This window comes from Leucoraja erinacea, chromosome 5, assembly GCF_028641065.1.
Source record: "Leucoraja erinacea ecotype New England chromosome 5, Leri_hhj_1, whole genome shotgun sequence".
In the NCBI taxonomy this organism is placed as follows: Eukaryota; Metazoa; Chordata; class Chondrichthyes; order Rajiformes; family Rajidae; genus Leucoraja; species Leucoraja erinaceus.
The window spans coordinates 51,509,084-51,530,801 of NC_073381.1; the positions used below are offsets into that span (position 1 = coordinate 51,509,084).

Consider the following 21,718-nt stretch of genomic DNA (forward strand, 5'->3'; position numbering starts at 1 on the left):
CAACCTCCGGGAACCGCACGGAAACCTTGGGTGGGGCACAAAGTCTCCAGAGGTTTCCGTTCTGGTTTCCGAAGTGGGACAGGGGCATTACAGCGCCAGTCCCAGGTTCAATCCTGGCTATGGGTGCTTGTCTGGATGGAGTTTGTACGTTCTCCCCGTGATCTGCATGGGTTTTCTCCGAGAACTTTGGTTTCCTCCCACACTCCAAAGATGTACAGGTTTGTAAGTTAATTGGCTTGGTATAAATGTAAAAATAGTGTAGGATAGTGTTAATGTGCGGGGATCACTGATCGGTGCAGACTCGGTGGGCCGAAGGGCCTGTTTCCGTACCGTAACTCTAATCTAAACTAAACTAAGCAAGTCTGAAGAAGGGTCTCGACCCAAAACGTCATCCAATCCTTCTCTCCAGAGATGCTGCCTGTCCCGCTGAATTACTCCAGCTTTTTGTGTCTATCTAAACTAAGCAAGATCAGCTCGAACAGAATAAAGCACTCGATAACCATATAACCATATAACCATATAACAATTACAGCACGGAAACAGGCCATCTCGGCCCTACAAGTCCATGCCGAACAAATGTTTTTCCCCTTAGTCCCACCTGCCTGCACTCGTACCATAACCCTCCATTCCCTTCTCATCCATATGCCTATTCAATTTATTTTTAAATGATACCAATGAACCTGCCTCCACCACTTCCACTGGGAGCTCATTCCACACCGCCACCACTCTCTGCGTAAAGAAGTTCCCCCTCATATTACCCCTAAACTTCTGTCCCTTAATTCTGAAGTCATGTCTTCTTGTTTGAATCTTCCCTATTCTCAAAGGGAAAAGCTTGTCCACATCAACTCTGTCTATCCCTCTCATCATTTTAAAGACCTCTATCAGGTCCCCCCTTAACCTTCTGCGCTCCAGAGAATAAAGACCTAACTTATTCAACCTATCTCTGTAACTTAGTTGTTGAAACCCAGGCAACATTCTAGTAAATCTCCTCTGTACTCTCTCTTACTGCCCTCTCAGAGAATTCCACCGACTCACCACTCTCTGTGAGAAAAAGTGTTTCCTCGTCTCCGTTCTAAATGGCTTACTTCTTATTTGTAAACTGTGGCTCCTGGTTCTGGACTCCCCCAACATCGGGAACATGTTTCCTGCCTCTAGCGTGTCCAAGCCCTTAACAATCTTATATGTTTCAATGAGATCCCCTCTCGTTCTTATAAACTCCAAAGTGTACAAGCCCAGCTGCTCCATTCTCTCAGCAAATGACAGTCCCGCCATCCTGGGAATTAACCTTGTAAACCTTGTAAACCTACGCTGCACTCCCTCAATAGTAAGAATGTCCTTACTCAAATTAGGGGACCAAAACTGCACACAATACTCCAGGTTTGGTCTCACTAGGGCTTTGGACAAGGGCTACCCCACCCCCCCCCCCCCCCCCCCCCCTGGTCCCATCTCTCCCATACTATGTCCAAGATTTGTCACATGCCCTTCGTCTCTTTAATGATTTCCGCTTTTCGAGCCCCCACTCCCTCATCTTTACTCTACACCTTCCTTCCCCACCAGGAAGGCCTTAAAGCCCTCTGTTTCTTTGTCGACCGCGGAACAATCCAATTTCCCTCCACTAACACTTTACCTAACAGAGCTGGTCCTCACCCTCAACAACTTCTCCTTCGACTCCTCCCACTTCCTCCGTCCAACTCCTGCAAGAGCTCCAGCCATACCTGCCTCTTTGTACGATACGTTGAACAATCCCTGTTCCAGGCGTACACTGACCCTATCCTCGAACTCTACCTCCGTTGCATTACATCAGTGCTACCTCCTGCACCCATGTAGAACTCATGGACTTCATCAACTTCACCATCAATTTTCATCATGCATTTAAATTTACTTGGACCATCTCCCCTTTCTTGATCTCACAGTCTCCATCTCAAGAAATAGACTATTGACTGACGTCTATTACAAACCCACTGACTCCCACAACTATCCCAACTACACTTCTTTCCACCCTGCTTCTGCAAAGACTCTATCCCCTGCTCTCAATTCCTCCGTCTACGCTGCATCTGCGCCCAAGATGAGGTGTTCCATACTAGAACATTTTCTCATTCTCTAGGGAACGGGGGTCTCCCATCATAGATGAGGCCCTCACTCGTGTCTCCTCAGTACCCCGCAGCTCCGCCCTTACTCCCCATCCTCCTAGTCACAACAGAGACAAAGTCCCCCTAATCCTTATCTTCCACCCCATCAGCCACTGCATACAACACATAATCCTGTGAAATTTCTGGCACCTCCAACAGGATCCCATCACTAGCCATATTTTCCCATCTTCACCCCTTTCCGCCTTCCGCAGAGACTGATCCCTCCGCAACTCCCTGGTTATCTCATCCTTTCCCACCCAAACCACCCCCTCCCCAGGTAACTTCCCCTGCAACTGGAGGAGATGCACCACCTGTCGCTATACCTTCTCCCTCGACTCTGTCCAGGGACCCCGACAGCCCTTACAGGTTAGGCAGAGGTTCACTTGCACCTCCCGCAACCTCATTTACTGTATCCGTTGTTCAAGGTGTGGACCCTTATACATCAGCGAGACCAACCGCAGACTGGGCGATCATTTCACGGAACACCATTGTTCAGCCCACATGAGGCAACCTGATCTCCCGGTTACTGGACACTTTAATTCTCCTTCCCATTCCTACACGGACCTTTCTATCCTTGGTCTCCTCCATTGTCAGAGTGAGACTAAACGCAAATTGGAGGAACAGCATCTCATATTTCTCTTGGGCAGCTTACAGCCCAGTGGTGTGAATATTGATTTATTTCACTTCAGGTAGCCCCGACATTCCCTCCCTCTCTATCCCTCCTCCATCCAAGTCGCACTTGCTTCTCATTTTCACCCTCCAAACAGCTTACAATGGTCTGTTTCCTTCATTATCGTTACTTTTTTGCATATCTTTCATTCATTGCTCTTTATCTCTCCACAACACCATCTATATCTCTCATTTCCGCTATCCCTACCCAGTCTGAAGAAGGGTCTCGACCCGAAACGTCACCCATTCCTTTTCTCCAGAGATGCTGCCTGTCCCGCTGAGTTACTCCAGCTTTTTGTGTGTATCAAAGGCTTAGACAGGGTAACTTGAAAGAAACTGTTCCCTTTAGCGGAGACGGCAATAACCAAGTCAGCTATTTAAGATAGAATGTTTACAGTGTGTTGATAAAATATTTTTTCCCCCACAAAGCAGTGGCGGTTACCCTTCTGTCTGAAAGGAGAGCCAAGGCAAAACCTCTCGTCACATTTTAAATGTACCTTGGTGACCACTTGAACAATAATAACCCAAGCAATAGCCTGAGAGATGAGAAGTGAGTTTAATCTAAATAAGTCAATTTTGGTCAGTGCAGATTTGATGGGCTGAATGGCTTCCTCTCAATGCCTTAAATCTTTATGATTCTGCACAATATGGCATTGTTTGTCAATGCCGGATACCTGGTGCCTCGTGTACTGTCTAGGTGAGGTCTGTGGGATGATTTACCAGGTTGTGTGCAAAACAAAACATTTCACTGTACCTAGCTACATGTGACAATAAAATGTCATTGAATAATTGAATAATTGAATTGAAAATAGTGTCAATAATTTCATCAAGCAAGTGAGATAATCTCCCCTTGGGTGGAAACCCTCCGAAATGTGCTCAAAACCCTGTTGTTGATTTTCTACAACACAATAATGTATTTTTCAAAGATGTGTGAATGAATTCCGTGCCTCCCCTGCTGCAGTCTTATAGTTCTACCCAAAATCTTTACTTGTTTTATTCCATCCTCTTTTAGACACAAGTTAGCGACAACTTCAGCCTCAAGGAGCCCACGGATTATAATTGTTTTTACTCTTCTATTTTCCCTAAAATTATTGAACAATTTCCCTAACTTCTAGTTCACCTATTCCTTCTAATTGTGAAACAACTTTGGAGATGTTGCAAAGAATGAGAATTGTTTCTATTAATGATGCAGCAGTTTGAAACTGTATTTTCGTTCTGTAATCTATATCTCAATCCTGCTGAGATTCATAGGATACAACTTCTTCTCCTGTGTTGCTGGCAGAAACAAAATATTCTGTTTAAGTCAGTTCACTCAAGATTACCATTCACCCATAAATCAGTATAACACAGGGATCTTAATGCATGAAATTTAGTAGTTCAACAAACAGCTTCAGCGAGTAATAAAGAAGGCTAATGAAATGTTTGCCTCTATTGCAAGGGTAGCTATAAAAGATGGGATGTTTTTAGTTAAACTTTACCGGGTGCTAGTGAGACTGAACTTGGAGTACTGCCTCCAATTTTGGTCTCCATATTTTGCGGAGGATGTGTTTGCGTAGGACATAGTGCAGAGACCATTCATGATATTTTATTCCTATGATGGAGAGATTGACATATGAAGGGAGGCTGAGTCTAAAATTATCTGAAAATAAAAGAATGAGAGATAATTTTAATGAAACCTATTAGTCCCAGGGTCGTTGCTGAGACAATAGTTCCTCTAATAGTGGTATCTAGAACCAGGGGGGAATGTTTTGGCGGCACGGCGCCAAAACATTGTTACGGCGGCAGGCGCGGGCACACCGCGACGCCCTGTGTCTCCCTTTCAAGGGAGATGCTAAAAATGCATTTCGTTGTCTCTGTACTGTACACTGACAATGACAATAAATTAAATCATTGAATCATTTCATCATTTCATTTTGGAATAAGTTGCACATTTCAGATGGAGAGGAATTTAATCTCTCAGAGTGTCAAGGATCTCTGGAATCCACAATCTCAAACTGGTGGGTATGCAGAGTCATAGAACATAGAAAAGCACAGGTCCACAATGTCACATTATGGCAACACCAACTCTTAACTGCCTGCTCATAATCCATATCTATTCCCTGCATATCCATGTGCCTATCCAATAGCCTCCTAAATGCCACTATCGTATCTGCCTCCACCACCAGCCCCAGCAGCGCGTTCCAGGCACTCAATGTCCTCTTCATAAAAAAACGTACACCTTACATCTTCTTTAAAACTTGCCTCTCTCACCTTAACACAATGCCCTTTCAATATTATATTTTTGTGCCCTGTTGTACCCTTTATCGTTTGTCTGTGAACTGTGGATAATTGGATTGGGTTCATGTATAGTCTTTTCTTTGACTGGATGGCACACAAACAAAAGGTTTGCACCTTACCTCAGTGCACGTGACAATAATAAACTAAACTAAACGTGTTAACAACCTGGGGGAAAAGGTTCAGACTGCCTTCCCTTCCCAAGCCTCTCTTAATTTTATGTACTTCTATCAGGTCTCCCCTTACCTCCTTGAACAGTCATTGAATATTGTGAAATTGACAAAAGTATAAATTACAGAGGACGTGGTGAAGAGTGTGAGAGAGTGATATTGAGGCCAAGATTGAATCAGCCATGATCTTACTGAATGGTGGAGCAGGATTAAGAGTCAGGTAGCTGTTACCTGGCCTGTCCCCATGCTCTCATAAAAGTATTGACATCTGCGGCACTCATCCATGAACAAGCTGATTATGACGTTCAAAAATGTTTCACACTTTATACGAATAATGGACTGGACAGCTTGTGATGTCAATAAAATCAGGGGCATGTAAAATAAATGAACAATTCAAATAATTGAAAAATTAAACAACATTTAGCATTAATAAATCTAACTGAAACATATTTTCTGAAGTGCATTAGAAACAGTAATGCTTGTTAAAATAAACTAATGGTCATTTTATGTCATATAGCAATTCCACAAAGGTTAATGTCCCGATTCAAGTGAATCAGACCATACAAGTTGGTGCAAAGCCAAAGTGCCAAACACACAGTGTGTCCAGTCGCTCATGTCAGAAATGCCCTGGACTCTGTGGCGAGTCTAGCTGTGGAATGAGATGTATCAACAACAGTTCCACTTTGCAATGGGCTGACCTGTGAGAACTGACACGGAAAGAATCTCACCAGCAGTTCTCGTTGTAGCTGCTGATAAGAGTTGAATGCATATCACTGGGATTATACAGTGGGATGAAGCGGACATGGCTTAGAACATATAAAATGCAGATTTTGTCAAACCTCTGATGCTTTCTGGTTGAGTTTATGTTATGAAATCTCCATGCAATACCATCTCCAGGCATCACTGTAAAGGCCAGGAAGCACCAAATGCATTCAAATAGATATTTCAAGCTTCATCATGATTTAATAATTTATTTCACCTTGTAGCCAAGGCTATCGCATGTTGAGTTTGTGTGTGGCAGGTCCTTCATGCTGAGGCAAACAAGCAGGCTAACATGTCAGAAGCACAAAGCAACTGATATATTAAAACACTGGTAAGGCTCTGAGTCCTACATATACCTATCAAACACGTTTTGTCAGCAGAATTAATTTCAAAGATAACCAGAGAAATAGGTTGCTTACTATTTTTGCTACTACGAAGCAAGCTATATTTTCCATAGCCAGAAACAATTATTTTTGGTAAATATGAAAATAAAAATAAGAAGCCGATTTAATTGTTAAGTGCAGTTGTGATTAATTCAATCAGATCAGTCATCTCTGAACCAATAAAAAATTACAAATTTCTGCATTTATAAACATTCCTTTCCCTAACTGAAAGTAATTATGATTCAGTTCCCTGCAATTAATTATGGTTGGTTATGAGTTACTAGCATTTTATTTGTGCAAATGACTACCAGATAAGCACCATTATCATTTCAATGTTACTCTCTCTCCCTCTCCCTCTCCTCTCTCCCTCTCCCTCTCCCTCTCCCCCTCCCCCTCCCCCCCCCCTCCCCCCCCCCCCCCCCCCCCCCCCCCCCCCCCCCCCCCCCCCCCCCCCCCCCCCCCCCCCCCCTCCCCCCTCCCCCTCTCCCCCTCTCCCCCCCTCCCCCCCCCCCCTCCCTCTCCCCCCCCCCCCCCCCCCCCCCCCCTCCCCCCCTCTCCCTCTCCTCCTCTCCCCTCCTCTCTTCTATAGGTTTAGGTTAGGTTTATTAATGTCACATGTACAAGGGTACAGTGAAAAGTTGTGTTTTGCATGCTATCCAATCTGATAATTCTATACATATATAAAACCACGTCAAGTTCAACTGTAATAGGTAGAGCAAAAATACAGAGCGCAGAATACAGTTCTCACCATTATAGATAATAGACAATAGGTGCAGGAGTAGGCCATTCGGCCCTTTGAGCCAGCACCGCCATTCAATGTGATCATGGCTGATCATCCCCAATCAGTACCCCGTTCCTGCCTTCTCCCCATATCCCCTGACTCCACTATTTTTAAGAGCCCTATCTAGCTCTCTCTTGAAAGCATCCAGCGAACCTGCCTCCACCGCCCTCTGAGGCAGAGAATTACACAGACTCACCACTTTCTGTGAGAAAAAGTGTTTCCTCGTCTCCGTTCTAAATGGCTTATTCCTTATTCTTAAACTGTGGCCTCTGGTTCTGGACTCCCCCAACATCGGGAACATGTTTCCTGCCTCTAGCAGTGTCCAAGCCCTTAACAATCTTATATGTTTCAATGAGATCCTCTCTCATCCTTCTAAACTCCAGAGTGTACAAGCCCAGCTGCTCCATTCTCTCAGCATATGACAGTCCCACCATCCCGAGAATTAATCTTGTAAACCTACACTGCACTCAATAGCAAAAATGTCCTTCCTCCAATTAGGGGACCAAAACTGTACACGATACTATTATAGCACAATAACGCCAGAGGTGAAGTGGACAGCACTCTGTCTTATGAAAGGACAGTTCAGAAGCCTGATCACAGAGGGGAAGAAGCTGTTTTTGAGGCAGCTGATGCAAACTTTCAAGCTTCTGTATATTTTGACCGATGGCAAAAGATGGAATGGTTGGGGTGGGACAAGACTTTGATTAAATTGGTTGCATTGCCGAGGCTACGTGAAGTGTCGACAGAGTCAATGGTGGGGCGTCTGATTTCTTTAACAGGTTTTGCTCCACTGTCCTTATCTTTGAGCTGGGATGGCATGGGTTATGATCACCTTACATTGAGGGAAATTATGTTTCAAACTTGTGTCAGTGCATTGAATTAATTGCAGAATAATAATCTGTGATGCTACACATTTAGAGCACTGTTGAATTTGTGGCATTATTTTACACTAAAGAACAACACATGAACTAAACGCAGGCAGAAGTCATATTTCATCTTGAACCTGCTCCACTATTCAATATGATCTTGGCAGGTACTGTATCTCATCCACTTTCCTGCACAATTCCCATTTTGTGTTGCCTAAAAATCCATCAGTATATTCAGTAAATGAGCATTTACAGCTTTCTGTGGTTTACGATCCAGAGATTTACAACTGTATAACTGAGATGGCTGAAAGAGCCTCAGCACTGGAAACTCAATGTCCCACATGATGGAGATTACATGTGAGAGAGAGAGAGAGGGGGGAATAAGAAGGAAGGGGTACATGGGACTAGGGGAGAATACGTGTTCGGCATGGACTAGAAGGGCCGAGATGGCCTGTTTCCGTGCTGTAATTGGTATATGGTTATATGGGTTGATAATATTCGCTCAATAAATAGTCAGAGCTGTGAGAATGGATGAGGAAGCACAACACATGAGGCTACATGGATTGAATTAAAGAACAAAAAATAAACAATCATACTACTATACCAGTTGGTGTTGCCCTCTGAACAATACAAGAGATATATAAGAGCAGAACAATTGAAAAACCAAGGAACTTCAGATGTTGGGATCACACAAAGTACTGGAGTAACTTGGTGGGTCAGGTATCATATCTGGAGGACATAGATAAACAACGTCTCAGGTTAGGTCCCTTTAGCAAGTCTGCAAGCAATTTTTTGACAAAGCAATAGGGCAGTAATAGCAGGACATTTCAATGACCCTAAAATTAAATGGGATATAGTCAATGTAACAGTATTACAGAAACCATAGATGTCCTATTGTATTTAGGAGAACTTTTTAAACCCATATGTGGCATGACTAAGAAGACGTGAGGTAATTCTGGATTTAGTTTTAGTGAACAAGTAGACTAAATGCAGACCCGTTAGGGAGCTGATGAATCTGTTTTTGAAATAAGGCTCTCCCCCTGGCGTCACTGGAAGGTGGTGGAATATTCTGTTTCACTGTACCATTGGGGGGGGGGGAATTGTGACGTCACTGGAAGCTGGTGTTTTGGCTTTTTTTAATACTTTAATCATGAATAATCATGAGGGTGCGGGATGTGTGCGAATAAACCGGTGGGGGGGGGGGGGGGGCGGCGGTGTGAATAACCTGGGGGGGCGAGGGGTGTGAATAACTTGGGGGGGAGAGGGGACGGGGGATGTGAATAACCATGAATGGGGAGAGGGGTCGGGGTGTGAATAACCTGGAGGGGGGGGGTATGGCACTCGGCAGCTTGAGAGCCCATTGTGATTGGTGCATTGTTAGTGGCATTGTGACATCATCAGTGGAAAGTCCTGGAAAAAGGCTGTTTGTGATAACCTTTTTTTGCCTTTTTTTAAACCTGAATCGTCAATAACTTGTAAAATATAGGATGAAATCTTAAGTGAACCTGATGACTGCGTGGAAGGGGAAAATGGGAGTCAGAATATGTAAAAAATTAAGTGCTAGCGCGCAGCGTTTTGACGAAGGTAGAAAAACACATACATTCACACACACACACACACATGTATACATACATACAAGATGAGACTTTTATAGGTATATAGATGCAGATTGAAGGAGTATCAGTGAGAGGACATTCATCGTTGATCATAACTGCACCTCGGTAAATGAAACTAAAGTCGAGGAAAATCAAAAGATGTTTCATAAAAATATAAAAAGAGAGGATAACTGAGAAAAGAAGAGAACCTGCTGCAAAACCAAAAATATAAACTTTATGTGGAGGAAGAGGATGTAGGTGAGGGTCTTAATGGTTATTTAATAATTACAGTGGGGAGTGAGGATAATTTTGTAGTGATGGCAAATAGTGCATAATCGGTTGGGATAAACAAGGTTAAAAACAAAGAAGTGTTAAAGGGTTTTGCATTTTTGAAAATAAATAATTCACCAGGTTTGGAAAAAATATTTTGCCGGCTGTTAGAGGAAGGAACGAGCAAATTGCAGGGACCTATTTTACAATTTTTCAATTCATCTTGGCTACCAACATTTTGGCAGAAGGTTTGAAGATTACTAATGTTGTACCATTGTTTAAAACATAGGGAAAATATATACTGAATAAATACAGGTCATTTAGTAGTGGGAAAATCTATTCCATGAGCAGCACTAATAAATTGTGATATAGCTACATAGAAAGTGATACCGATTGTATCGGAGACACATGGAACTGCAGATGCTGGAATCTTGAATAAGTGATGGAGAAACTCAGCAGGTCCGATGGATCAGCATATGAGGTGGGAATGTACAGGTGACATTTTGGGTTGGGAGCCTACTTCAGATTTTGGTTGGGAAGAGAAAGCTGGAAAAGAAAAGGAGCATAACAACGCTCAGCAAGTGATAGGTGGATACAGGTTAGTGGCGTTTGATTGGCAGATTAGTGGGGTGCGTGACAAAGAAGACATAAGATATCAGAAAAGAAGTTCAGTGAAATGAGGGAGGTACAGAGCATCAGTGGAGTTTGGTACAAAGTAACCAAAATGATGCCCAACATTTTTAAAGAATGGCAAGGCCCCTGCTGTTAGTTCCAGAGACCACTCCAATTTGAGGAAAAACAGAGATGATGGTGACACAGTGGCACAGCTTGTAGAGCTGTTGCCTCACAGCACCAGAAAACAGGGTTCAATCCTAACCTTGGGTGATGTCTCCCTGTGAACGCATGGTTTTCCTCTGGGTGCTTTGTTTTCCTTCCACATCCCAAAGACATGCAGGCCTTTGTAGGTTAATTGCCCCCTAGTGCATAGGGAATGGATAAGAGAGTGGAATAGCAGATAACTAATGTGAATAGGTGATTGATGGTCAGTGTGGATTCGTGCTGTATCTTTAAATTAATCTTTAACTCTGGAAAAACGATCGATAAGTGAAAAGAAAAACATACAGTGGTGCAGTGGTAGAGTTGCTGCCTTACAACACCAGAGACCCGGGTTCGATCCTGACTAAGGGTGGTGTCTATGCGGAGTTTGTACGTTCTACTCGTGATCATGTTCTACTCGTGATCGTGATTCTCCGATATCGTCGGTTTCCTCCCACACTCCAAAGTATTATAGGTTTGTAGGTTAATTGGCTTGGTAAATATAAAAATGTCCCTAGTGTGTGTAGGATGGTGTTTATGTGCGGGGGCCGCTTGTCAGCACGACTTGGTGGGCGCCGAAGGGCCTGCTTGCACGCTATATCTCCAAACTAAACAAAACTAAATCAAATGTGATAGTTGAAGAACACAGATGACACAGGGAAACAATTTTATATACAGCAAGTTGTGATCTGAATGCAATGCTTGAAAGTGTGCTGGAAGCAGATTTAATAATGACACTTAACTGCAAATTACATAAAGTGCTGAAAGGAAAGTAGAATAAACTGCAGAGCTATAGAGAAAAAACACTGAATATTGTTGGATGGTTATACCAAAGAGCTGGCAGAGGAACAGCGCAACAAATAGCCTCTTCCTGTGTTATACCATCCTGTGAATCAATGGGTCTTGAAATTAATTTTATTTAGGAATATGCTGTCACTCTTCTTCCTGTATTGCCATGAGACTTTTTCCTTTGAAGTAGAGGTCAGACAGGCCCTTGATTAACATTTATCTGAAAGATAGTGCAGCCCTGAGTCTGTGCTGCATTCAAGTGTTGGCCTATATTATATGCTGAAATCTCAGGGGTGACATTTAAATCTGTGGACTGACACACTAAACAAAGGCTGTCAGAAACGGCAATGGGACGTCTTATTTTTGATTTAGAGGTCTTTCTGGGTTGTGGAACTTTGGGCCTTAAGTGGCTGAATGTTGTCTTTAATGTGACATACAGACCATACTGTGGCTTATTAACAAATTATTAGCAAGCTTGAATGCAGCAGCAACTTTGTGAAATAATAGAGAGAGGAATGTCAAAAAATAAGTGCAAGAATTCTTTCATGATAGCGATGGAGCTGCAATTAGCAGTACTGCCTGATCCACTTCCGACTCTGGGTACTGACACTGAGCAAATTGCATGTGAGCAAAAGGTTTTCCCCCAGTGTTCCTGTTTCCTCCCGCGTCCTAAAAAAGTGTCGATAAATTAATTAGCAACTGTAAATCATGCCTTGTGTAGTTCAATGCCAAAAAAAGAAAAGGGATTTGATGAACATGGCTGAGAGCAAATCACCTGCCTGGGTTTAAGGACAGGAAGAGTGGGGGAATTGGGATTGCACCTAATGCATATTTTCAAGGTAGAGATAATATTCGTAATTAGTACGGGTGTCAGGAGTTATGGGGAGAAGTCAGGAGAATGTGGTTAAGAGGGAAAGATAGATCTGCCATGATTGAATGGCGGAGACTTGATGGGCCGAATGGTCTAATTCTGCTCCTATCGCTTATAAATGGCCTCCCTCTGGTGTTGCTTAGTTTTAGTTTTAGCATTACAGCACAGAAGCAGGCCCTTCGCCCATTGAGTCCACACCGACGACTGGTCACCCGTACATTAGTTCTATTGTACTAGGGACAATTTAGAGACCAAATAACCTACTAACCAGCACGTCTTTGGAATGTGGGAGAAAACCCATGCAGTCACAGGGAGAACGTGCAAACACCACACAGACAGCACATATAGTCAGGATTGAACCCAGGTCTCTTGCGCTGTCCACTGTGCCACCCTAAAAATAAGGTTATGCTGTCATTATTCTTACAGAAAGATTATTTTTTTACTCCAAGACAAAATTTACAATATTTATTGAAAAAATTAAGTTCATTACATATTTTCACTTCACATGAAATAGAAGGAGGCCATTCAGTCTATAGAGTTTATGCTGGCTCTTAGAAGAATCTCATCAGCCCCACTCATACTCAGTTCCCCCTTACCAACTCACTTGCACATGCCTTAACACATTTGGACTCTCCCATCACCTTGCCACATAAGGGGTGATTTACAGTAGCCGATTAGCCTAGTAATCATCATGCCTTCAGGTGTGGAGCACCTGGGGAAGCCCACCCAGTCATAGGGAGCAAGCACCATACAAACATTAGTGGACGTCAGATTCAGACCTGCACAGCTTAAGCTCTGAGATAACTGCAATACCAGGAGCACCCCATTGCTATCCAAAGCTAGTGAGCACACGGTGTTCAGGGATTGGTAGTGGCCTCATATTGTTTGGTTTCAATGCATTTGTCTGACAGATTCCTATATGAAGTTTGCTTCTGCTGTTGTGATTTATGGATGTTGCCCAGTGTAATATTGGCTCTACAATATGGCACTGTAACAATTAACAAGATCTTCTCCATAAGGTTTAGAAGGATATGGTCCAAATGCAGGCAAGTAGGACTACTGTAGATGGGACACTTTGGTCGGGTGTGAGCAAGTTGGGCTGAATGGTCAGTTCCCACTCTGTGTAACTCAATGACTCTATAAGTATACACTTACAGAGCTTGTTAAAGGTTTTAACCTCAGATATGAACATTTACCTAAGGAACAAGGATATGGATGTTGGCAATAGCCAAAACTTGGGTATGCTTGTGCAATGCTTGTACAGATACTGCTTTCATGGAGTAGAATCCACCTTATTTCAAAATATGTCACAACTCTACATTTAACAGGAAGGCCAATTTATCTACTCTGTATCAATTTGCCAAAATGTTAATCTTGAGATTAATAGGAAAATTCATTTAGCTTGATTACTGCCATAGACCTTGTCTTCATGGATATTAGCAAGTTCTTTGACAATTTACTGTATGATAGGCTGTTGAGAAAGGTTGGATTATATGGGATGCATGTTAAGCTAGCCAATAACAACAAATTGGCTTGAAGACAGGAAACAGAGGGTGGTGGTAGAGGGTTATTTTTTCAGAGTGATGTGCCATAGAGATTAGTGCTTGGTCCACTGTTGTTCATTGTTTATGTGAATTAATTGGACGTGAAAGCCAGTAAAGAAAGATTACTAAGTTTACAACAGGAACTTGATCAACTGGGCCAATGGGCCAAGAAATAGCAGATGGCATTGAATTCAGATAGAGGCGAGCTGCTGCATATTGATAAGACATACAAGACTAGGACTTGCACTGTAGAGCCTTGAGAGGTACTGTAATACAGAGATATAAAGGTGTTGGTACACAGTGCTATGATGCTGGACAGGGTGGTGAAGACGTTTTTTGCATGTTTGTCTTCATCTGTCAGTGTATTGAGTACAGGAAGATAGACACAAAATGCTGGAGAAACTCAGCTGATCAGGTAATATCTCTGGAGAAAAAAATAGGTGACGTTTCAGGTCGAGACCCTTCTTCAGACTCAGATCAAGTACAGGAGTTGGACATCATGCCACTGCTGTAAAATACATTGGTAAAACCACATATGGAGCACTGTGTACAATTCTGGTAACTCGGCAAGAAGAAGGATTACATTGAACTGGAAGGGGTACAAAAAAGATTTATTGTGTCTGGAAGGTTTCAGTTATAAGGAAAGGTGGGATAGCTGGGTCTTTTTTTCTAACATAGGAGGCCAAGGTTTGACCATATAGAGGTTTATAAAATCACGAGGGGATTGATAAGATGAATAGGCACACTCTTTTCCCCAGAGTAAGTGAGTCTAAAACTAGAGGGCATAGATTTATCATGAGAGGGGAAAGATTTAAAAGGGCACTTTTTTCACATAAAGTATATGAAAGGAGCAGTCAGAGGAAACTATAGAGGTGGGTAAATTACAACATTGAAAAGAGAATTGGATTGGTTCATGGATAGAAAAGGTTTAGTGGAATATGAGGAAAAATACAGACAAATGGGATTAGTTTAAATAGACATCTTGGTTGGCCTGGATGAGTTGGGCTGAAAAGCCTTTTTCTGTGTTGTTTAACTCCATTATGTTATATTTAAAACTCTTTGAAAATCTCTTTATTTTATACAGCCCATCAAATACATATCACACACACATTTAAACAATTTTACAAATGATTTACACTTAAAATGAAATGCTTGAACCTCAGATATTGAAGACACATGTGTTGATTAAAATTGTTGACTATTCAATCGATTCAAATTCAGATATTATATCTTTGGACAAAACTGATTTTTAGTAAGATGTAAGATGAGAAAAAGATTGCCATGCCAAATCTTGGGCAAAAATATTTTGGCACCACAACATCTATTTGATTGAGTTCTAATGGCTTTCTCTCAAGCATTTTTTCCAATTAAAATGTTTCTGTTTGATTGGCCGTAACAAGATCTCATCTTAGTAAGAAGGCTGGTTTTTCTTTAAAACATGAGCAGAATACCATAGTGATTCAAACACTGACAATCAACATTCTGACTATCGACATGTATAATTGCTATTCAACACTATTGTTTGAGATGCACCTCTGTATGTTCTATTTGAGATAATTTCAAAAACAAGATTGCCAATTTACAGCATTTCTAATTGTTAATGCCAGAATGGCAATGTGGGGCTCTACCTCATGGATAATAACAGAGAGGCGCATTTAGGTTTTTTGATCAGTTTAAGCTTGTCAATAAGTAAACTCAGCAATATCCTCATTGAAATGGTTTGGAATGAGAGTGCAAGAAAGTTTTATTGGGAAGTAGCAATTTTAATTGTGTACGTACCTTCAGAAAATTAACTCAATTAAACACACACACGTGTGTGTGTGTGTGTGTGTGTGTGTGTGTGTGTGTGTGTGTGTGTGTGTGTGTGTGTGTGTGTGTGTGTGTGTGTGTGTGTGTGTGTGTGTGTGTGTGTGTGTGTGTGTGTGTGTGTTTTATAATTATTAAAGATAATTGCAATAATTGAAAATGTGCGTTCTCAGCTGCATGTTACTGCTCCTCCACAATTTTATTTGTTACGTGGGACCCATTTGGTCCCTGTCACATGGGAGGCCTGGTCCTCTAACGCAACCCGCTCCCCCAACGCAATATTCCACCACTCACCCATAGCCCCCATGGGAGGCCTGGTCCCCCAACGCACCCCATTCCCCAATGCAATATTCCACCACTCACCCGGTCACCCAACGAAACCCATTCACCCCAACACAATATTCCACCACTAACCCATAGCCCCCAACTGTGCAGGGGCAGCTCATTTCTCCTTATTCATCCTCTCTCATTTTAAACTTAAAAAAAATGCAATTGCACTTGCTAGGGCTGGCAGAACTCAGTGTCCTGGGATTGCAACATTGTAGCGGGCAGGGCTATAATCCCATTGTGACATCATAGCTGTAACTGCCAGTGCAGATGGAAGAAATATTTCTCAAAGTGGGATTTTGTAAAGTTAAAATTGTGAATATCTTGTAAAATATAACATCAATCTGAATGAAACTTGATTAAAAAAAACACACACCACAAAACAATTGTGAGTAAGGTGGTCTAAAAATTGTAGCACTACAGGTGCACAACTTTTTATCCGAAAGCCTTGGGAGTAGACACTTATCGTAATTCGGAATTTTTCGGCTTTCGGAATGGCAGATTTTTAAAGTAGATTTTAACGGCTGGCTCAGTGGTAGAGTGCTCAGCTCATATCCGCAAGGTCGCGAGTTTGCGCCTCGATCCCGGCAGTTACTCGATCGCGAGTTTGAGTCTTCAATGTAGTTTTTTCTTGCAGAATAGGAGAGAATAGGGAGGGTTAGGCTGGGATCATTCTCTGCGAGATGATCTTAGTGCGGGAGACAAGTGCAGGAGAGGTGTACTGACTGTGTGGGCAGAACTTTGGACGTGATTGCCCACCATTCTCAAAAGCCGCTGTGTCTCCCTGTCCCTGGGATAGCAGGGGGCGATCAAACAGCACAATACCCCCCTCCCCCTCCAAATCCAGAGGAATCCGCTCCCCGATGGACCGCTACGGCGACAAGTGGCAGTTTGCCCACAGCCCGAGCTGCGCCATCCCAAGAACAAGACGTACCTTGCACACCATCAGCTTCTGCCCCTACGGGAGCGTGTTCCTCTGGAGTTGGAGCGGGGCTGGGCTGGAGTTGCTGATCTGGGATCTCCGTGCTTGCAGTGGGCCTGGGGGTCGGTGTCCCGATGAGGGGGCGCAGCTCGGGCTGTGGGCGAACTGCCACTTGTCGCCGTAGCGGTCCATCGGGGAGCGGCTTCTGGTGGTCCTGACTTCTCCGGCCAGTTTGCAGTTTTCCTCTGGAGTTGGAACGGGACTGGGCTGCTGCTGGCTGTGGGTCTCTGGGATCTCCGTGCTTGCAGTGAGCCTGGGGGTCGGTGTCCCGTTGGTCCTGACGTCTCCGGTAACTGGCACTGACCTGCTGGCATCGCCGATGTGAAGACAGTGCAAAGCCCCCACGCCGGTGCAATGGGCGGGGAGCTGGAGAGGGGATGGAAGGGGTCACACACATGGCCGGGAAGCAGAGGGGTGTAGGTGGGGTGAAACTGAAGGGAGCGACAATCTGCTGCTGCCTGCACGCTGAGTTAAAAAGTTCCCACGCAAGACTCACGATACACTGTGTATCGTAAGTCTACCGTGGGAACTTTTTAACTCAGAGTGCAGGCAGCAGCAGATTGTCAATTATTAACCCTCACATTCTCTTTTATGAATGGGGATTTAGTTCCCCTTTCTTCGAGGACCGACCGGAGGTTCCGCTGTCACCTCTGTGGGCCGCCCTCGGTGAACGTCTTCAAGGACCTTTCTTCAAGGACCGAAAAAATGTCCGCTATTCGGAGCTTTTCGTTATTTGGTATTTCGGATAAAAGGTTGTGCACCTGTATCATGTACCGTTTTGACGTAGTTCAGGCCATGATGCACTCACACGCATGCACGTGCACACACACACATGCACGCAGACAAGATGAGAGATTTAGTCATTTGTTATATTAGTAGTTCAAAACTATGACACCGAAATGAGTTGACTACATTTCAGCTGACATTTCAGCTGACATTGTTACCACTGAAGTGCTTTCAGTAAAATGCAGTTTTCCCAGAAATGTATTGAGTGAAACATTCACAGACTAAGATTGATTTGTATGGATGACTTTTGTGCACCTGTTTTTCCATTAATAATGGCATGAACACAGTTGAAATAGATTGGTTTTTCTGCACATAAATATTAAAACTGTGGCAAGAAGAATATCCTCAAGAAAATGGTTGCTTGTAGGAGTAAAATTAATGTAAGAAATGTTATAAATAAATTGTTATAAGCAAATTAATGATTTGGGAGATCAACTTCTTCTATTGAAAATGCTTTGGGGGCAGGAATAATATTAACACCAGTCTGAAGAAGAGTCTCGACCGGAAACTTCACTGATTCCTTCTCTCCAGAGATGCTGCCTGTCCTGCTGAGTTACTCCAGCTTTTTGTGTCTATCTTCTTATGCGATTTGTCAATTTACTTTTGCACCTGTCCCAAATTATCAGGCCAAAACTAGTGCATAAAGAAAATACTGTAGCTGTTTAGAATTTATCAATCACCAGATAATCTAACCAATAGGATTGTATGAAATGCCAATGAGGCATCTTATCATTCTTTAAGGAGAGTTTGACGGTCTATATTACTTTGCTTGGTGTCACCTTTGTCATCTACAAATTCCCCAATGGCATTTAATCCTTGTTATATTGTTATATTGATTCCAGTTGGGATATGATCTCAGTAATAATGCAGGTATGCTTGTTTTATGTACATACAAGGCAGAACAGATGGGATTTCTGGGGTGGCTTGACATCCTACCAGCTGCATTACGATGGTAGTTAGGAGAGAAATTACTTATTTCTTCCTCTCATCAGAATTTATATGTGAGGTCAGAAAGAATCTCCTGGGAAATTGGTTACTCCCTAAATTTCTCACCAGCCTAGCATGTACTGAATGCATGATAGAAATGGTACATAATTTCTAGTGACACACTTATGCTATTACAGCACATAACCAGAATTAATCTTTCTTCCAAGAACCAGTATTTTTTGAATTGTTTATTTTTCATCTCGACTTCACTTCAGTAAAATGCCAGTGTTTTGTAATCGAAAACTGTTAATAATTTCATAGTAATGTATTTAATTGAAATTATGTAAATTTCTTGAGAATTACAAGTTTACATTAATTTAATGCTTTTGTCATTAAAGGACGGCAGGGTGACGTTTATTGGGCATCAGCTTGGAGGCGTGATCTTCATGCCCAACAATCGAGAACACCAGGTTAAATCTGCCAGTGCAGTGCAGATTACCTACTACCTACAAAGCTATGGTTCTGCTTTACAAGATATTGCAGAGAAATGGGAAACTGCATTCTGTCATCTCATGCTTAAATTTCAACAGGAGCACAGTGATCTGAAGTTGTACCCTCTGACGTCTTCGGGTCTATGGAAAGACTTCTATAAGACCAATGCTGTGGCCAGACTGGAGGTGGTGGTGAGCCTTGTGTTGGTTCTGATTGCCGCCACTCTCACCAGCTCAATGAGGGATTGCCTTCGCAGCAAACCCTTCCTAGGACTGCTAGGAGTTATCACAATCTGCCTTTCCACTGTGACTGCAGCAGGGATATTCATCAGCACTGATGGAAAATACAACTCCACACTCCTGGGAATCCCTTTCTTTGCCATGGGTAATTATTGCTCCAAAACCTCTCTCTTTCATAAACCATAGTTTTATTGTGTATCTTAACAGAATACTCTGTAAAGCTTATTCCTCCTTTATAAATGATATGAAGTAAACTTTATGGAGTTGTTTTAAATGTATTCTAATATTTAAAATGTTGGCTATATCTGTGGATATTTGAATATGTAGATTGGACAGAAAAGTTATTTTTTCAGATACTTGGCAGAATAAATAACACACAAGGGAAAAAATCCAATAGGCAATTTTATTTATTTATTTATTTGTTTGTTTGTTTATTTGTTCCGAACAAGTAAAGACATAAATAGGAATAAATAACAACAACAAAATCGAAGTAGTCAAACAATTGGACATTCCAGGCAATATTTGCAAAGCAATGAAAAGCATAAAACAAAATTAAATGTCCAACACTTTTTCTTTACAAGCTCGAAAAGAAGAATAACTTATTTAATCTCACCCCTTCTCCCTAAACCCTTCTTCCATATTTAATAATTAATTAATTAATAATAATAATACCCTAGACAATTTTTAGAGATGCATACAGACATATATATACATTCAACTGATATACACATACAAGTAATATGTATGAAGTAACCAAAAAACATAAATAAATAATAAATAAAATAATAAATAAACATTAACCCCTGTTTGTCAACCATCCCCTTCATCCCTGTACCTTGTGAAAAAAAGGTTTTTGTATGTCATTTTGAACTGGTTCATATTTGGACATTGCTTTAACTCCACATTCAAACTGTTCCACAATCCTACTCCACAGACCGAAATACAAAAAGTTTTTCTGGTCGTGCGGACTCTTTGTACCTTAAAATTAAATATTCTTCTTAAATTATAACCCCCCCACTCGCTCATTGAATAATTTTTGTATATTTCCAGGTAAGTTTTTATTTTTGGCCCTAAACATTATCTGTGCTGTTTTAAATGCAACCAAATCTTCTAATTTTAATAATTTTGACTGTAAGAATAATGGATTAGTGTGACCCAGATACCTGACATTGTGAATAATACGTATTGTTCTTTTTTGCAGAATAGTTAATGAATGTAGCGAACTTTTATAGTTATTGCCCCAGACTTCTGCACAGTAATTTAAATAGGGTAAGATTAGTGAACTGTAGAGAATGCGGAGTGATTTGTGATCCAGAACCTGCTTAACTTTGTGTAATACAGAAATGCTTTTTGACAGTTTGGATTGTACATGTTTAATGTGTGATTTCCAGCTGATTCTATCATCCATTATAACCCCAAGAAATTTATTTTCATGAACTCGTTCAATTTCAACCCCATTTATCATTATATTTGCTTGTGTAATTGACCTGCAATTACCAAATAACATTATTTTGGTTTTGCTCAAGTTTAAAGATATTTTGTTCCTGTCAAACCATGTTTTCAGTTTGCCCATTTCTTTTGTTATTTTGTCCAGTAATTGTTTTAAATTCTCCCCAGAACAAAAAAATATTTGTGTCGTCTGCAAACAAGACCAGTCTCAAGGCATTGGACACATTACAAATGTCGTTTATATACATGATGAATAGTTCTGGACCCAACACTGACCCCTGGGGGACACCACAAGCAATGTCCAAACATGTAGAACTGTAGCTACCCAGCTTCACAAACTGTTGCCTGTTACTTAAATAGCTTTTTATCCAATCCAGTACTAGACCTCTGATGCCATACCTTTCTAATTTTTTTAAATAAAATGTCATGATTGATCGTATCAAATGCTTTCTTTAATGATGGTTTAATTTTAAATCCATGTACACTATAACTATGTCTTTCTTTGATTCTAAAATGGATGTAAATTATGTAAATTTATAAATATAACTGAAAAGTTTACCATATAGAATAGAAAGGCAGTTTATAAAACCTGTTAAAGCATGGAGGCAAAGTGTCTTTTTATACTTTGCTTCTTCCTATGATTACAAAGGATAATATATAAGGATAGAAATGAACAAGGTCCTTTTTATGGATTACAATTTACAGATTACTTTGTGTTATTGGATGATAGTGAATTGCAGCCTTTGTATGATTTCAGTGCATGTGCATTTTTTTGCTTTGTGATCCTACCC

General features: G+C 41.7%; 1 protein-coding gene across 1 annotated transcript in view; it reads left to right on the forward strand.

The window, feature by feature from the left end:
* The window catches only part of ptchd4 (patched domain containing 4), a 60,589-nt gene that overhangs the window by 4,439 nt on the left and 34,432 nt on the right, over positions 1–21,718 (forward strand). The window contains exon 2 of the mRNA XM_055635594.1: positions 19,146–19,623. Coding sequence (XP_055491569.1) covers positions 19,146–19,623 — 478 coding nt within the window. The remainder of the gene's footprint in view (positions 1–19,145; positions 19,624–21,718) is intronic.